This window comes from Megascapheus bottae, chromosome 26, assembly GCF_031878675.1.
Source record: "Megascapheus bottae isolate mThoBot1 chromosome 26, mThoBot2.hap1, whole genome shotgun sequence".
NCBI classification, from domain to species: Eukaryota; Metazoa; Chordata; class Mammalia; order Rodentia; family Geomyidae; genus Megascapheus; species Megascapheus bottae.
Window position 1 is genome coordinate 13,907,023 of NC_143534.1, and position 19,947 is coordinate 13,926,969.

The following is a 19,947-nucleotide window of genomic DNA, read 5'->3' on the forward strand; positions in this document are numbered from 1 at the left end:
TAGAATTTCTCTAAGAATTACTAATATTCTTTTATCATCCAATTACTAATATTCTTTTATCCTTTAATTACTCCAAACTCAATTTTAAGGAGATCAGAAGGAAGTGAATAGGTAATGCTCTCAATCTAGACTTTTTGTAACACTTTCTTGCAGTTTACAAAAATCTCTAATTGCATCCAGAGAATGAACTACTTTCTAAACCGTGCTCCTGTGGCAGCAGATGAATTAGTGTAGCCACAAGGGAACCTAGGGGCCACTGTGTTGAAATGTGTTTGATCTTAGAGTTGAGTTTTTAGACCTAAATTATTTCCACCAAAAAAATGACAGAAAGTAGCATTTCAGATGTAAATGCTCCCCTTCCGGAGCAGTAGTATTTTTAGAACTGAAATTTCCAAGGTTTTACTTCTGTAATGGGCATCACTATCAGGACCCACAGACTCTTAATTAGCTGCCCATCCTTCTCCTGTCCTGCCTATGGGTGATTTTTGGTATGATTCTGAGGACCTTCCAGCTGGTGCCAATGCCCTGTTCAACCCAACCTTTGATCTTGGGTATAGTCTGTTATGAAGAAAGAACAAATGTACGTAGTTATTGGTGCAGTATAATATTCCTGAGCATACACAATGTGTAATGATTGGGTGATATAATTCACATAATAATGAATGCCCCTGAACATGAGTGATTCCTCCTATTGGGAACAAAAATCCTTCCCTTTAGCTATTTTGTGTGTGTGTGTGTGTGAGTCTTGGGGCTTGAACTCTGGACTTGGACACACTTTCCTGGAACTCTGCCCTACCCCTGGAGCCACAGCCCCACTTCCTGTTTTTCTAGTGGTTAATTGGAGATAAGAGGCTCTTGGTCTTTAGTGCCTGGGCTGGCTTTGAAGCGAGATCCTCAAATCTCAGCCTCCTGAGTAGCTAAGATTACAGGTGTGAGCCACCATGCCTGGCTTCCGTTAGCTATTTTGAAAACTACAACGAACAATTGTGATCACTTTCTTGTGCTATAAAACACTATAATTTAATCCTTATACCTGCTTTTGTTTTTCTCTCCACTCTCATCCTTTTTAACTCTGTTCATTCTCTGATATTATGTGATAACTTTTTTAGTCTCCACATGTGAATAAGACCGATGCCTTGTTTATTTCATGTTATTACATACCATCCAGTTGCCTCTGTGTTGCTGGGAAAGACAGGTTTTACAGGAAGCTACTATTATGAGTTGGTGCTGACGAGTTTTGTTTTGACATTTAGGAAACTAGAAGAGAGGAAGAAATCATCTACTGATGCTTGCTGGAATCTAGTTCTTTTTAGAAGGTGCTTCATGTACTTTGTGTTCTCCATATTGTGCTTTTCAATACAAATGTGGTTTAACTAACAACTTTTTCTAAAACACACAGTATGGCTTAATAGTAACTTTAATAGTCAGAAAGGATGCTATGTTTTACACTAGGTGAAACAATGCATATAAGGCATCTGATGTGATTCTTTCACTCAGCTGCTTTTTTTTTTCCACTTTGGTTGCTACTGGAGTTTGAACTCAGGAACTCATATTTATTTGATCAGCTTGTTTTCCTCAATGATGCATTACTGTAAGAGTATGTCATTTTGGCTACTTAACTGGAATACAATGTTGAAGACTTTTCTGCCAAGACTAGCCTTGAAATGAAGTCCTCTACATTCCCAGCCTTCTGAGTCACTAGGGTTACAGACAACATCCTGCTGTCATGTAGTTTAATTTTGAAGGAGCAATTCACAGGCAAAATCCACCAGAACTTCATTTTTCTTTGTCAAATTGAGATTGCCTCTGCTTTTTCAGCCATCCAGTGTAGGTCATTGAATCTCCATTGTCTTTGATGAGAAGTCCAATCTTACCTTTCAAAAAGAGTTCTGTCAGGGCTGGGAGTTTGACCTAGTGGTAGAGTACTTGCCTAGCATGCATGAAGACCCAGGTTCCATTCCTTGGCACCACATACATAAAAAAAAAAAAGCTAAAATGGTGCTGTGGCTCAAGTGGTAGAGCTCTAGTCTTGAGAAAGCACAGGCATAGCGCTCAGGCTCTGAGTTCAAGGCCCAGGACTAGAAAAAAAAAAGCGTTCTGTCCATTGAGGTATTCCTAGATCCACAAACTTCAGAGTGGTAAATGTAGCAGAGAATGACAGGAGACTCATTCCAGTTCAGTGTGTTTCCTTCCATGTAGAATGTCCATAGACACTCCAGAGTGGTGCAGAGATACTTTCTAAAAGCCTTGGACAGGTATTTTGAAATAGAAATGTTTTTGTTTTTTTTTATACATGGCTCAACATCTGTCCTTACCAACCATAAACAATAAGATGATAATCTGAATAATTGAATACTAGACTAGTGAAATATGGTGCACTAAGAGCTGCTGCTAGAGGAAATGTGATTTAGATTTATCCTCACTTAACCCAAGTACAGGGCTATCATTTAGTGCAGTGAAGTCATAATTTGCAAAATGACAACTTGTATTAACGAGCCACTCAAATGGTTTTGCTTATTCCCCCGTGGATGACCACATAGCACAGGACCTGGCTCAATTTGTAACTGTCACTTGTGCTGCAGAAAATTTTCCATTCATTGGATAGAGAAATGAGAGGGGAAAAAATGCCAAGTTTCAAAAAAGAGAAAATAAGCTGGCTGCCAGTGTCTCACACCTGTAATCCTAGCTACTCAGGAGGCTGAGATCTGAGAATGGTAGTTCGAGGCCAGTTTGGGCCAAAAAGACTGAGAGACTCCAATAAATTACTCAGAAAAAGCCAGAAGTGGTATATCTCTAGCCTTGAATACAGAGTGGCTCAGGGATAGTGCCCAGGCCCTGAGTTCAAGTCCCATGACTGACAAAAAATAAAATAAAAATGAAAGGAGAAAATATCTCTCACGTTGAATATATAATTGTAATTATAAAAATGCTTATTCCAAGTCATATGCTAGTAGTTCCTGACTGTAACCATAGATACTCATCAGGCAGAGACCTGAAGAGTTCAGTTCAAAGCTAGCCTGAGCAATAAAGTCCATGAGACTCTAATTATCCATCAAAAATGCCCGAATTGGAGGTGTGTCTCAAGTGATAGAGCACTAGCCTTGGACACAAGAAAACAAAAACAACAAAAGCTCAGGCTCCAATTCAAGCCCCAGGACTGTCACCAAAAATTACGGCACCACATTATGTACTGTAGGCTAAGGCAAATATACGCATCTTTTTATCATTGTTTTTTGGGTAAAAGTGGACTTTTGTGTTGTTATGAAATCTGTTAAGAGTGACAGTATTAGAACTGGTAGCCCTTGATTGGAATTTTACCTGGTCAGGCCAACCTTGGGATTAAAGTTTGCTGGACTCATTTTCCAAGATAATAGAAAACAGGGAGGGGTAAAGATAAAAAGTGCACATCAACAGATTTTTCTAAACATAGCAGTTATCTTTCATTCCTGCTTATGTCAAACTTTATCGTCAGCCTATGGGAAAAGTATTAGGGAATATTTGTGAGAAGTACCAACATTATATACAAATATCCTCGTGCATAAAAGGTCTAGTCATATATGAAGGTGTTGTTGAATATACTTATCAAATTTGTATTCATTATGCAGATTTGCAAAAAAAAACCTAAATAGCTTCCTAAATTTCAGCCCACTTTTCTATTTTAACCAATTTACAAGGGCAATAATTCTCAGTCTGTCACACACCCTGGTGTGTTGAAATCAAATATATGATGTGACACAGACTATATTATAACACTGGTTAAAATAACCCCAGATGGGTTTAGTAATTTATTCCTATTTAAGAATGGATTCAAGGCTCTATCTATTACCAATATCTCATGTACTTTTCACTGAGTGGTAAAACAAAAAGCAAGTTTTTCTCCAGCATGTCAATAACAGCCAGGGCACTTCTTTATCTGTCTATCACATGGTAAGAATTCATGAGCTCATATTTAAAGCTTAGCAAAAGTGAACATGTAAATTTTGAAAGGAAAAATATTTTGACAACTGAGAGAGAGCTATAGTGAATTGTTTTATGCATCTGCCACTACAGAAAAATAATGTTCACAACAATAAAAAGAAGCATTCTTGTGTGGTGTTATTAAAGTATAAATTAAGCAGGATAGGAAGGCATCACACAAAACTCAAAGGTTGGCACTGGAGAGAGAGAGAGAGAGCTAATCTAAATTGACCTTCAAAGTATATTTGCCCTTGAAAATATAATGAAAGTAGGAAGAGAAAAGTGACCTCTAGTTGAAGCGATATGCTGCTAAAAATTAAAATCAAGTTACAGTTTGAAGTCAGAGAAGTGACAATTTGCAAAAATAAAAAAGAATGAAAAAGAATAAAAAAGAAAAAAGGCATTTCTTATACCTGACTATAAATGCCTACGTGCCAAGTCACCTTAAGAAAGAACCAGGATAGTCTTGGCTTGCATGTCTGGACCCCAAGATAAATTTGATTTCTTCAGAAATCCCTTTAACATATTTGAAGCAACTCACCTTTTCTCATAACATTTTTAGTTGGTGATATCTATCCTCTATATTCCTTATTGAATCTCAATTTAATGTCATTCTTAGAAAATAACATATTATCTTTGTTTTAATTATTATTTAATTCTGATTTGTAGATTTAACTACAAATTTATACTGAAGGTTAATTTCCTAGGAATTGTTTTTTTTTCTCTTATTTTACTGCAGTGAGTATGCCTTTCAACCATTGTGACACCTTCCCTTGTTTTCTCTTTTTCCTGTCAACCCCTCCCCCATTCCCTTCCTGACAACATGTAAAGTTCATTTTCAACTTAGTGTCTTGTTAGTCTTACTGTTCCATTCATTCACCCTTACAGAGGAATTGTTTTGAACCAGCAATATCTTAAGGACATTGATTCAATTCCCCATTTCCTGCTTGATTTCACATGTCTCTATTATTGGATGTTAAGTTCATACAGGCATGTGTACATTTTTTCCATATATTATTTATTGTAATTAATAGAAGGGTTACATTATATTCACCAGGTAGGAGGTGCATTATTTCACAAACATTGACACCCTTTCTCATGTCATGGTCCCCATTTCCCTTCCCCCCACCACCAACATTCATCTTCCCTATCCGATTTCAAATAACCAAATATGCATATATAAAATATATCAGATAACAAGGTGAAATACTGTGACAATATGAGATAACCAAGGAATAGCAAAAGAGATGAGAAATAACATAGTACAATAAGGACAACAATCACTTATTACAAGGCTTTGGTTTCTAAATCCTGGAGGTCCTTTCATTTAGCATCATCCTATATGGCCTTATGTATCTAGGTTTTGCTCTATTGTAAATCTCTGCTAGGAGAGCCCAAGGTTTCTACTGATTATGACAAATGAGGGAAACCATTGACCCTATGTTCCTTTGAGTCTGGCTTACTTCACTTAATATGATTTTTTCTAAGTATTTCCATTTCCATGTTCTTTCTGACAGCAGCATAGAATTCCATTGTGTATAAATACCACATCTTGTTGATCCACTCATCAACTGAGGGGCATCTAGGTTGGTTCCATATCTTTGCAATGGACATCGTTGTGCTAGTGGATTTAGTATGTCCTTGTTTCTGGACCATTGGGTAAATGCCAAGTAGGGGAATTGCTGAGTCATAGGAAAGTTCTATGTTTAGTTTTTTGAAGAACTGTCATACTGCTTTCCACAGTGGTTGAATGAGTTTGCACTCCCACCAACAGTGTAGTAGTGATCCCTCCTGTCCACATTCCTGCAGGCATCTGTTGTTATTAGATTTCTTGATCCTGGCATTCTAACTGGAGTGAGGTGGAATCTTAGAGTTGTTTTGATTTGCATTTCTTTTATGGCCAGAGATGTTGAGCATTTCTTCATGTGTCTATTGGCCATTCTTATTTCTTCTTCAGAGAAGACACTAAGTCTTTGGCCCATCTTTTAATGGGATGGTTGTTTCTTTGGAGATTAGTTTTGGAGTGATTCCATTTTTTGAGCTGTTAATATATTTTAGATATGAGGACTTTGTCTGTTGTATGATTAGTGAAGATCTTCTCCCACTCTGTAGGCTTTCTAGTTAGTTTGCTAGCTATGTCTTTTGCCATACAGAAGCTTTGCAGTTTAATGCAGTCCCACTTATCCAGCCTTTCTCTGATTTGTTGTGTTTCTGGGTCCTTATTAAGAAAGGTTTGACCTGTTTCAAGGAGACCTAGTGTATCTCCTATTCCTTCTTGTAAATTTTTCAGTGTATCTGCTTTTACCTCCAGGTCTTTGATCCATTTGGAGTTAATCCTGATGCAGGGTGACAAAGAATGATCCAACTTTAGTTTTCTGAAGGTGCTTATCCAGTTCTGTCAGCACCACTTTTTGAAGAGGCTGTCTTTCTTCCATTCTATTTTTTTTTGCTCCCTTATCAAAGATTAGGTGGACATAGATCTGTGGGTTAATATCTTGGTCCTCAGTTCTATTTCATTGGTCTCCAGGCCTGTTCTTGTGCCAGTACAAAGCTGTTTTAGTCACTATAGCTCTGTAATAGAGTCTAAAGTTTGGACTTGAAATTCCTCCTGTGCTGTTCTTTCTGCTAAGAATTGTTTTAGCTATATGGGCTATTTAGCCTCAAAGAAAATAAAGTACCCAGGAATTAACTTAACTAAGAATGTAAAGGACCTTTTTGATGAAAACTTTAAAACTCTGAAAAAGGAAATGGAAAAACCTCCCATGCTCCTGGATTGAAAGAATTAACATTGTGAATATGGCAATCTTGCCAAGGGCTGTCTACAGATTCAATGCAATACCCATCAATATCCCAATGTCATTCTTTAAAGAAATAAAAGAGGCAATCCAAAATTTCATATGGAATAATAAAAGACCACATATAGCTATGTTGAGTGATTAAATACTCAAGACAGCTGCATATGGTGGGGGATTATAACTTTTGTCTCCAGTCCCCATTATGTATTTATTTTTACTTTTTCTGGAGACCCTATTTTTCCAGAAAATGACATGCATATTCTACTGGATTGTTTTGCTGCTGGCTTTATATTGTAACTACTCTTTGATTTGCAATGACTCCATGGTGCTTGGTTTTTGTCATATCACTTATAAGCACTCTATGACTAATGATATTTTGCAATCTGAACTTCTATTTTTTTAATCATCTGTTTTCTTGTTCTAGGTGTCTTATTTTATCATCTTCCTCTTAAATGATCCGATTATTTTTTTATTCAATTTATACTCCTACTTAGATTAATGGCTTTTCCACATGAGTTTTGGTAGATGAAAGAATTAATCCATTATGTGTAGTTTATCAAATACATAGCATATATTTGTTAATAGCAATCTCTTATTATTTTCTTAATCCCTGAAAATAATTCTTTAGTATTCATGGATTAATTGTGATGACCTCTCTTTCATTTCTGGCATTAACAATCTACATTTTCAAGGGTTTTTTTTAGTTCAAGTAACCTGACTAGAGATTTAGCTGTTTTCTTGGTATTTTCCAAACACAAACATTATTGGTTTTAGTTCTTTCTTACTTTCTACATAAGCATTCAGATCTTTAAATTTTTCCCTACTCACTACTTCATTTCATCCTACAGATTTTCATCAGTTCTGTTTTCCTTTATTTTGATGCATCTTTTAACATTTTTTCAGAAGCTTCCTTATCCTGTGTTGCTGGTAAGTATGCTAAAAATGTCAAATTATTTAGAGAATTTTTAACTCTCTTCCACTTAGAGATTTCTTGCTTAACTCCATTGTGATCTGAGAGCATATAGTGCATGGTTTCTAGTCTTTTAAATTGGTTACAGTAAATTTTATGTCCCGGAATGTCATCAATCTTGGTGTCTGTTATATTTGAGCTTGAGAAGAAATACTCTGTAAATGTAAATTAGATCCAGTTGATTGATGCTATTCAGTTCAGCTCTTTCCTCACTGATTTGTTGCCCTCAGATCTGTCAGTTACTGACGAACGAGACTGCTCTAGTCTGCAACTGTAGTCCTATTCATTTATTTCCCCTTGCAGATCTGAGCTCTTGCCTCACATAGCTGATGTCTGTTATTAAGTGCATGTAGGTTAATTATTAGGATGTCATTTTGGAAAAGTGACCCTTTTATAGTCAAAGGATTTTACATTAGGGATGCAGTAATAAAATAGCTTTAATGAGGTTGTTTGGAAACAGCAAAAAGTTTGCTTCTGGCAGTGTCCTAGCACAATGGGAAGGGTGAGTAAACTGCACTCAGGCCACATTGGTAGAGTAATACTCACATCAGTGATGTCAGCTCGATTAGTTCTCATCACCTTCTAAAGCCCCACCTCCTAACAAAATCTCCTTACACGCAGCACTTCAACAGAGGCATGTGTGGGAGGACACAAAGGTTCAGACTATACCAAATGGTCTCTCTCTCCCTAGTGTTCTTTCTCTAAAGCCTACTTTGTCCAAAATTGGTGTTTCTTTTCTAGATTTCTTTTGATTATTGGGAACATAGTTTATTGTTCTCCATCATATTACTTTTCATCTATGTCCTAACATGTACTTTGGATTTCTTCTAGACAGCAAACAGTTCACCTGTATCATGTACCCTGTCCTTGACAAACTTATTTTATTTACTTTCATGTACAAGACAGGACTAAAAGGAAACTTTTGCATACCTTCGAAAGATTCTACTTGTTCACCTTGATAAAAGTTTTAGCTTGATACAAAATTTTAAGTTGGAGATTTTTCTTTTAGCAGTTAAAACTGTTTCCTATATCATGCATCACTAACCCTTTTTCTACCTTGCATGGTTTTCTGAAAGATGTTACATGTAATTCTCATCCTTCTCTTCTATCAACAACATGCATTATTCTCTTTCATGTCTCTCAAAATTTTCACTGAAGCATGCTAGTTCCTTAAACAACTACACCACAAATTAATTAGCTTTCATATATTTCTGCACTCAGCTTCCAATAGTTCATCAATTTCAATTTTAGAGTTGCCTATGGTTTCAAGACAATGCAATTCAATGTGTCTCCCGGTTTCTATTTCTGATTTTAGAGCAGTGGTTTCTTCTGCTATCTCAATTTTCTGAAGGACTTTAAGTTGTTGACTTTCAATTTCTTCTTTTGTTTTTTGACTAAAGTGATTATTTCAAATCCGATTTTACTTGGGGATAAGTTTTAAGTTTATTTTTTACATATTTAATAATTGTTTAAATCTCTATTTCTCTAACTGCAAAGTAATAATGGGCAAATGAATGGGTGTTCATTTATAACAAAATATGCATATAGGCTAAATTATTATTAACACAGGCAACATTGCTGTTATTCCTATTTTTCATACATTATTAATCCAGGTTAATCCCTATGATCACTGATTGGGGAAGAAAAAATCCAATCAGAGTTTCATTTGATTGTTTTTCTTTTTATACAAACTGCGCACCTGGGAGGATGGAGCAGTCACTCCTTTCACAGCTTTTCCTCGTCAGTGCTAGTTAAAGAGCAGACGGCTGGAAGAACAGCTGAGGGCAGCTGGTGCTCAGGCATATTGTCCTCTCAAGCTTGCATTTTATACAGCAGTTGAGCGAGTTCAATTTTGAGTGACGTGCACGGTGTGTTTCTGATACCCAGAGGTGTTCATGCACAGAACCCAAGTCAGAGCAGTGACTCATGTCCAGTGTCACAGAAACACTGAGTTTATGCATGAGAAGAACTCGAAAACACACTCACACCCCAATCTTTTTGTTGTCTGTGTTTGTTTTTGTTTTTATTTTTGATGGTTGTGGGGCTTGAATTCTGGACTTGGGCATTGTCCTTGATCTCTTCAGCCTAAGACTAGGTGCTCTACCCCTTGAGACCCACACCATTTCCCTATTTGTTTTTTTGTTTTGTTTTGTTTTGTTTTGCCAGTCCTGGGCTTGAGCTCAGGGCCTGAGCACTGTCCTTGGACTTTCTCAAGGCTAGAGCTCTACCACTTGAGCCTCAGCACCACTTCTGGCTTTTTCTATGTATGTGGTACCAAGGAATCGAACCCAGGTCTTCATGCATGCTAGGCAAGCACTTTAACCACTAGGCCAAACTCCCGGCCCCCTTATTTGGTTTTTTTTTAAGCTTTCATCTAGATACATGAATATTGTCAGTATCATTGGTCTCCACAATTCTTGCCATTCTGCGAATTAACCATCAACTCTTAGACATTTTCTAGTCTTTATCTCTGTTGTTGGATGATTTTCTCCAAAGGAATTGTGTATGATTATGTATGTGTGTGAATGTGTGTACAAGTGCATGAACATATGCACATGTGTGTTTATCCTGAGTCTTGATCTCAGAGCCTGGATGTTGTCTTTGAACCCTTAGCCATTGTTCCACTAAAAGCTTTTTGGTGGTTAATTGGTGATGAATCTCATGAACTCAGTCTGCTCAGTCTGGCTTTGAACCAATCCTTGGATCTCAGCTTCATGACTATCTATGATTAAAAGCATGAGCCATCAGCTTCCCCAAAGGAATGTCTTTTATGAATAAATGATGAGAAGTTATTTTACAAAAAATGTACTATTTATTTAATGGAGTAATACATTTGCATTTAGATGACATCATTAGTTTGTCCTGTTTTGGTTAAGCAAATTTTTTCATCCCATATTATAAAGAGTTGCTTTTATAATAATATAATCTTTACATATAAGTTATAATATGAAGTTTATTAAAGTTGAACATTTTATTTTCTCTTTGATTTCATGTTGTATTTATAATAGTTTTACTTTTAACCAAGTAGCTCATGTCTGTAATCCTAGCTACTCAGGAGGCTGAGATCTGAGAGTTCTGGGCTAGCCTGGGCAGGAAAATTCTTGAGGCTTCTATCTCCAATTAACCACCCAAAACCCAAAGTGGACCTATGCCTCAAAGTGCTAGAAGTGCTAGCCTTAAGCAAATACCTAAAGGGCATCACCACCCTGAGTTCAAGCCCATGACTGACAAAAAAACTCAACTTTATAATAAGTAATATTGACCACTGCGTTATTATTGGTTCATGCAACCAGATATCCAAGAAAATTCATCCAGCAAAGATTTTGAGAAAGCTATCTCAAATATCTATTATTCCTCTGACTTTGATTTTTCAATAAAATTTATCTAATTTGTAAACTTAGAATTTAATTAGAATCAAATACTATTCAAGATTTTCTAGTGATTTTGCTTTTGTGAAGTAGTAGATTTTAAGGGTTTTAAAAAGATATCTTTCCCTGTGACTTACCACATAAAACTCAGAATACAATTGATAGCATTTCTATGGAAAGATAAAAATATATTCCATTATTTTAGCTTTTTATGCATGTCTCACTAGATATTTTAAATAAAGAGCATTATGTGAAGAAACACTTGATATAATGTGCTATTGTCCATTTTAATACACTGTTGATTATGTAAATACATGTTACTGAAACAAACTATAAAACAGAAATTATGGAATTAAACAATGTATCAGTGAACTTAGAAAAACTGAAATATTTGTGTGGTTAAGTAGGGAGAAAAAATGTTGAGATTTATTGGCAAATTTAATTATTGGAGGGATCATACTAGTATATTGACATTGCATTTTTAATTTATTTTAAGTTGTTTCACTATTGAATACCTGCTGCAAATTAATATTCTTCCTAGCTTTGAAGCTTACTCTATCTTTCACTGCTTGTTTGTTGTTGGAGCTTGTACTTTAATGTTAAATAGTGACATTATTTTATCTAGGCAGGATTTCAGTCTGTGAAAATATCAAAATATTTTGGCATATTACTCTTTTCTGAAATAGTTTTGCATCGTGTCTTAACCATTTATTATGAGCTTCTTTTTATTTTCCAGCAACAACACCTTTGTCAGACATACAAAAGTTCATTAGAAATATAATTTTCTATTTTTACATCTGTGACTTTTTAAGAACTCAATATAGTTGCAGTTTTAATCAGGCCATTTGCTGAATACAAATTGGAATGACAAAGCCAATGAAATATCCTTTGGTATCATTTTTAATGTGTGGACAGTACTGTTGTTTAAATTCAGTCCCTTGTCTTTGTTTGTTCCCCCTAGACAGGTGCTTTCCTACTTCAACCCCGTCCTCAGCATAGCCACAATTTCTACAGAGGGAAAACATTACTGTCTCTATGCTGAACTGCCACATTCACTAACTTCTTATCTGGGTGTTGACATACTTTTCATGTACAACTATAAAGTACTATTTCTTCTGATTGCATTCATTTCAGGTGTACATCATTGAGGAATCAGGACTGAACATCCTCGTATGGTCATTGAAGAGTGAAAGGCCAGAATGGACCTACGGACATATCCATCTCTCTAGTTACAGTGCATTTAAGGTGGCATTTGAAGCTGATTTGGGTGGAAATGATATCTTTATTGCTCTGGATGACATCTCTTTCACTCCAGAGTGCACGGCTGCAGGTAAGTACATGATTATTTCTCTATTTATAGACAGACCACTTGGGAAATTCAGATAGGAATTACTCATATAAGGAAGAAGGCAAGGACATAGAATAAGAGACAAACCCTCTCTTTACCTCACTAACTGGGCCATGGTAACTTTATAGTAAATCTGTTACAGGAAGCCCTCAGAAATAACATAGCTTTATTGTCCACTTTCCTGTTCCCACAAATTTCCCCTAAGGGAAATGTGCTTTCCCCTGAGGGAAAGGATGCTTTGGTCCTCTGCTCTCTTCCACACTATCTCCTCTACCCATTTTGACATTTATCCTTGCTTGAGTCATTTCTTTCTTCTTCTGCTGATGAATCAAGGCAACTCAGCGCATATCTAAAAGAAAAAAAAGTCCTATCTTGAACTAGGTTTGGGGAGAAATCACCCCTTCCACTGAAACCCAAATTTCTGCTGCTTAAGGTATGTCTATTGAAGTGGGGTGATCTTTTCTTTTATACTCTTCATATCTTTTCTTTTGATATGATGTAGTAGTCATTGTGTTTGCAGGTTCCCAATGCAGATTTTAAAATTGGATGCTTATGGCCTTCTTCAAACGTCTGTGTTCTTAACCTTCAGATAGTTTTCACTGAATCCTGAATTTTGGCAGGTGACACAACCCACCAATAGCTTTGATGTCTTTAATTATGATCATGTTACTTACCACACTCTGGTGATGGCATTCTAGTCGCATCCTGTTCACACATATATTTATGGCCCACCCTAAAGAATGGATACTATTATTCAGCCCATCTTTTGCAGTAATAGTAATAACCACGTGAATTTTCCAAAACTGCTGGAGGACTTGCAGATAAGGACCACTGAAAATGTTGGGTTGCTACCTTAGCTGACTTTTAAAGATCCCAGGCATGTATGGTTCTCATTTGCTGGCCCTGCCTCCCTCAAGCTGTCAGATCCACTCCCCCTCCCCCATCTTTCTTCACTATACAGATATTCTGCATCCATTGCATAGCAAATGTATCTGTTGGTTAATAAAACTCCATTAGTTTTTGTTTGTTCTTTTCACCCCTTGCTACTCTGTCTCAGGAAAAGAAATTTACTTCCACTTACTCCTAATATGCATTCCTGTTCATTTCTTTTCTCAGCACCTCTAAGTCAACTGCTCCAGCAATGTCCTATGTGACTTTTCTGTATTCATGTTACAGGAACTGGGGCTCAAGTGGTAGAGCACTTTCCTACCAGTACCACACACACACACACACACACACACACACACACACACACACACAACAGAGATAAAATTGGGTAAGAGATTGTATCCATATTTATTGATATAGTCATTCTGATTTCCTCAAGACCAAAAAGAACTTGTCTATTTCGGAATTAGAACATAGCACAGAAACTGGGAGATTTGTCCTGAATTACTATTATACAAAATAATAATAATTATTATTATAATTCATTATGTAGTTACAGTACTAGCATTGACCTAAGTAAAAGCTGACTTCTTCCCCCAAAATGATAAATAATAGACTTTGCCATCAAGTATGAAAACAACTATGACCCTTGGCTGGAAACTTTCCTGTATCACTTTATATTATAGACATGCTTCTTTCCAGTCCCAATTCTTCATCCTAAATCCATAGTCTCAGGGCTTAGTTTTCCTAGGATGATTTCACTGTTGATTCAGTAACCTGCTTTTAGAAAATCATCAATTAACCAGGCACGGATAACTCCAACTTGTAGTCCTAGCTTCTCAGAAGACCGAGAGTTAAAGATTGTGGTTCAAAGCCATCTTGGGCAGAAAAGTCCCCATGACACTCTTTTCTCTGCGTAACCACTCAGAAACAGGAAGGGGAGCTGTGGTTTAAAGTGTTGGAGTACTAGCATTGAGGAAGAGAGCTCAAGGCTCTGAGTTCAAACCCCACAACCAAACTCTCAAATTGAGGTGTGCAAATCTTTCCTAGTAATGTATCTGAAAGTATGCAGTTATATCAAATAAATCTAGTACGATCATATTGGATTTACTTCAAGGTTTGGAGAGAAAACATAGACTGTTCTGTGACATCCAGCACAAACACAAATGTGGGGTAGAATGCCAAAGGTAGATCCAAAGCCTAAAGGGATTTTTGTTCCCTTAACGCTAGCATGAACACCATCTCCTGAGTGATGGGTGGGACTATGAGGAAAATTTCGAGTGGGTGACCCATCCACTGAAAACCTGTGTCATGGAATAAATGATAATCACTAGTGAATATGAAAGTTTACCCAATGCCAGAAATAAATAATGCAAACTTATACTGCTAACTGTAGAAAATGATTTAAAATGTGAAATCAATTTTAATAGGTTTTTTCTAAAAAAAACATTGATTGAAAAGAGCACCCTAAATGTAATAATACCTCTGAAAAAGGAAGAGCAGGAAAGATAGCTGTTTTTGTACTTGTACATTTTCCTACATACTTAAATGTCTGCTTGGAACTGTGCTTCATGTAATCAGGAAAAATAGTATTAAAATGTGATTAAAATTTGTCATGTTTATAACTGTCTTGGTATTTTATTGCCATTATTTATTACTTTTGATATACAGAATGAGCTGCATGCATTTATAGACCAATAAGACGATGTATTTAATTTGCCTTGTTTTTAACTGAATAAGAACTGAAAGCAAGAATCAATAAAACTGATTAAAATGGTCCATTAAAAATGTGATTAAAAGTCAAAATAATGTCTATGCATATGTAAACATGGACTGGTGAAGGCTGGAAGTTGTATGGGAAGAGGAAACATAGAGATGAGGGAAAGGGATGGAAAGGCGTCCGATCAAAGCACATTATGTACATAGACATATCAAAATGAAACCCCCTTGTGCAACTAATTGAGGCTATTTTAAAAAAGCCATGGCTTTTTTTGTTTTTCATTTTGTTTTTGTTTTTGCAAAAGTGTTTGAACCTCAGGCAGACACTATCACTTGAGCCCCACTCCCATCACTTTGAGTTTTAATTATTTTTCATAGATGTATCTTGCTGAGCTGGGACTACAGTCTACTTTATTGTCTCTGTGTCATCTCCTCAAAATTAAAAGCTCTGATTGAAGGCATACCGTCAACCAATCCTAAACATCCATTCCCAGGAGAGAGTTGCACTACTCTATCAGACCTCTTCTGGACCATTTCTTTTTCCCTTTTATCATAATCCAACTTGAAATTCTGGAACATTTAGGCCAACTTACAGTGTGCACCAGCAACAATAGGCTTACTATTTATATTTTAATGTCATAAGAGAGAGAGACAGAGAGATAGACAGACAGAAGGAGGGAGATCTGAATGTGTAAATGCATACAAGTTATAAAGAAAATAAAATGCTTAAAGATCCCTAGTTGTCTGCTCTTCATTACAAATTCTGCCTTCTTTATTTGCCTCTGGCTATAAAAATGATCCTTTCAAAGAGGACCTTCTACCTTCCTCAAGCCTACACCATCTGTCTCCAGGACTCTGGTCCTATTGCTTCGCAAGAGGAGAATGTCCCCTGTTTTATCTACTCTTCTGTAAATCTTCCTCCACTTCCAAGGGCAGAGTAAAAGCTGCCTTCTTCAAGAATTTCCCCTTAGTCCTCTCCACAGGGAGCTGCACTCTGCTTTTGATTCTCCACGGCTTCCATGTACACTTTCATATAATGTACATCACAATGTATTCTGTGTTCTCTGTGGGGTATTTTTTACCCACTTCTAGTTTAATCACACTGAAATATCCCCATTAACATCATTTTGAGCTTAATAGTTGATTTATTTTTTTCCATGTGTGTTATTTTGATGCTTTGGAATTTAGCAATAGCAAACAGTATTTGATGGCCATCAAATAAGGATATAAGATAAATTTCAAATCACTATACTGCAGTATATATAGTAGCAAATGTGAATAATATTTTTAAAGTGTGATTTTAGTACATAGCTCATTATCATTATGGTTCAGTTATTGATTCATAAATTGCCTTCTTTTAAAATGAATACTAAGCACTGAAAGAGAGTGGTTTTCAGACATCCTTGATTCATTTGTTGGGTTGGATTATAAAATATTATTTGGCTTTAAGGCTATTATTGTGGGCCATGAAGCTCTCAAAATCTTTTTGACGGTAGAGTAATTCTACTATCCTCCTACAAGGGGAATGAGATTTGCAGGCAAAAACATTAGTACCAGAAAATGGCATTAAAACTAATACCCGACAGACTCAAGGGAGAAAATCCTGACAACCTTCAGAGACTTCCTACTAAGACAGGGGTAGGTCTGTTCTGGTTTCCTGCTGGTCTTGAGGCTGAAAGGAATATAGTTGCATTAAAAGGAAGAGATCCAAACGACAGCCATGAAAAAAAATCACACTCACTGGGTTTGACTAGGTGCCAGATGGAGTCTAAAGCTAAAACACAAATCGCTACCCCAAATCTTTGTCCTAAAGACAATAGTTTTTTATGTGGTCAGTGATGCCAAGCACATAAACATGTATACGTATAGAACATGCACATAGTGCATAAACAATGAATGTACATATGAAATCAGACACGGAAGTAAAACACATAAACATGTATAGGTATAGTTCATACACATAGTGCATAAACAATGAATGTACAAATGAAATCACACACAGAAGTAAAACAGGAACTTGTCATCTGGAAATAATAATCCATTTGTAAATAGCTCATCATTAAAAAATTATTCCCTTACTCATTCTTCTGTTCACTCAAAAATAGATCCAAAGACTTTATGAGGCAGGCCAAGGCATTGGAGAGATTCTGGTAGCCAGGTGAACTTGGTTCTATGTGCGTCTCTTGAGTTATGGTTTTCCTCATTGCCCCAAACACATATGCTGTGGGCTGCAAAGTAACCAAACATAAAGTAAAATTTATCGTTTAAAAAGTAACTAGAGAACATGACTCTGTTTCACTTTTTAAAAAAATCTAGTTTCACTAAATTTTTTTTCGAATAAAAAAAAATGACTTCTATAAAATGAGCAATTTTGTAAAGCATCGTATTAACATATAAGATCATTTTTCCCAGAAAAGATTCTTTGTAGAAATAGAGATCGGAACATTTTTTTTTCTTGGCTTAACAACGAGTAACTTTGTGTACATAGGTGAGTTTTTACTTCTCAGTAGTGTAAATTGCCTAAAAACAGAAGATATGAGTTTAGAGAAATGACTGAGTTTTGGTTTAACAAAAAGGATGGGAGTGGGAAGCCCAAGGAAGTAACAAGTTCATGTCTGGGTCTTCTCTACTCAGTAGAACAGAAGATTTGGAGACTATAACCCACTTGGAGTGCTAAGGTGTAAAGCATCTAGACATCACCTCCTATATTTCCTGCTTGTAGGGAACTATTGTGGCACTCGCCACATGTGTCAGCTTCCACAGAGATGTACTTGAGTATACATCTTCATGTTGGTGCTACGTGACGAGGGGCTGATAACTGGCCCTTATGCTGTTGGAATGACTGGTTGTGCTTGGTTGGTCATAGAGGCCCTTGAGGCCTTGTAGCAGGGTCGTATCCGATGGAACACCTCACAGCATGTACTGACGTCATTAGACAGTCAAAGTAGGTGTTCCCAAAGTGCCTGTGAAATGGAGCACAGCGCTTTCACCCAGAGGTTGCCAATTATGTGTGTTCCCAGGGTATTTGCTAGAGCTGAGTTCTCAGCCTCCAATATCAATCCTGGGACACTAAGAAAATCTAATAATTCCAGCCGCCAGTGGCTTATACATGTAAATTTGGCTACTTAGGAGGCTCAGATTTGAGGATTATGGTTTGAAGCCAGCCTGGGCAGGAAAGTCCATGAGAATCTTATTTCCAATTAACCAGCAAAAATAAATAAATAAACAAACAAGATCAGAAACAAAAAACTAGAAATGGAGCTGTGATCCAAGTTCTAGAGTGCTAGCTTTGAGCACAAAAATCTCAGGGAACAGGACTAGGCCCTGAGGTTAAGCCCCAGAACCAACACAGACACATTTCTTCTAATTAGTAACTTAACTGGTGCTGAAATACTGGTTCATAACTTTTATCGGTAAAAGCCTTTCTTTTGGAATATTACTAATGATGATAACATTCCTTCCTGATCTTACCCTTGCAAGCCAAAAGAGTGATAATGATCATATCATTTGGAAGATTCTATGACAACATCAATTTTTTCTAGGGGAAAGTCGGAGTGTGATAGCAAATCACATATCAGTTCGCTTGGTATTGACTGAATACAGTGTACTTTGTTTTTGTTTTTGCTTTTTGTTTGGGGGGGGTAGCTGTAGAGTAGAAATCTTCTTTTGGCAAACATGTCATTTAAAGGATGGATTAAAAGAGATATGTTTTAATATTATTGTATCTAAGCTTAGAAATAAACAATTTAGAACTTGGAGGAACTCAAACCATTAAATAAGTTGCAGTAGGTATCAACAAACAGCATTAAATTAAGCCACATGTATAACTGGTCCAACTTCGTATATCATGACGACAACCCCGGTAGCCCTGTGTGACCAGGACATCCGCACCATCTGCAGTGATAAAGCAGAAACTGCGGGAATCTCTCTGGATTCCAGGCCCTCTGAGAGGAAAGAGATGAACAGCTACTACCCTAACATCGTATGTTTCTCTATATTTTCCACCTTCATGTAAGCTATAGATTGTTTGGGGTTTCTAAAAGCAAAAATAAATAACGTCTGTTATGCAATTTTAGTCATTTGAAGTAGTTTCTCTATTTTTGTTAGGGAGCAACCTTCTTTCCAACACTGATGGAGAGTGAAGGAGATAATCTATTGTAGCCACTTTATGCATTATCTCAGCTCTTAATTTGCTTTCAAGTCTGTAGTTTATGTTCCATTCTGGGGAAAGCAGTGAACCCTGATTCTAGGCCATTCACCCAATCTGACGTTTCCCTCTTGCTTACATTTCTCATAGTCCAATACAGTATTCTTTTTTTCTCACTCATGAGAGCTTCATGGCTTCAAGTATCTGTATCTGAACACACATGCACACACCTTGCATAAATGCATTTGTGTGTTTTCACTTCCATTTTGTATGTATATTGCCTCTCTTGTTTACATTTTAGCTTTAACCTTGACTTGCTTTGAATATTCACTTTGAAAGTTTTTACTTTCATTTTTCCCTCCCCATACTGGAGTTTCAACTCAGGGCCTCATGCATGTTCAGTTGGCACTCTACTTCTTTGATCCACATCTTTAGCTGGCATTTGTACTGGTTGATTGGAAATGGAATTTGGGACTTTTCTGCCTGGGCTGGCTCTGAGTTGTCATCCTTCAGGCCCTAGCCTCCTGAGTAACAAGGATTACAGGAGCCACCCAGTGTCTGACTAATGGAGAACTGCTTTCCAGCTAAACAGCCACCTGCATTCTATTTAGGAGTGAACAATCTATTTACCCCTTTATCAGAAATAGTTCTGTGGGAGAATTGAGAAACAGTATAGAAAGGGCTTAATTTAAGACAAGATCTGCTTTGGTGGTCTCAAAATACTGGAGAACAGGCTCCCTGGGAAGCCAACGCTG

General features: G+C 36.7%; 1 protein-coding gene across 5 annotated transcripts in view; it reads left to right on the top strand.

Moving 5' to 3' along the window:
* The window catches only part of Malrd1 (MAM and LDL receptor class A domain containing 1), a 361,316-nt gene that overhangs the window by 270,251 nt on the left and 71,118 nt on the right, over positions 1-19,947 (top strand). For all 5 annotated transcript variants that reach the window (XM_090318992.1, XM_090318991.1, XM_090318993.1 and 2 more), the window contains one exon: positions 12,225-12,420. In XM_090318992.1, the coding sequence (XP_090175118.1) occupies positions 12,225-12,420 (196 nt within the window). The remainder of the gene's footprint in view (positions 1-12,224; positions 12,421-19,947) is intronic.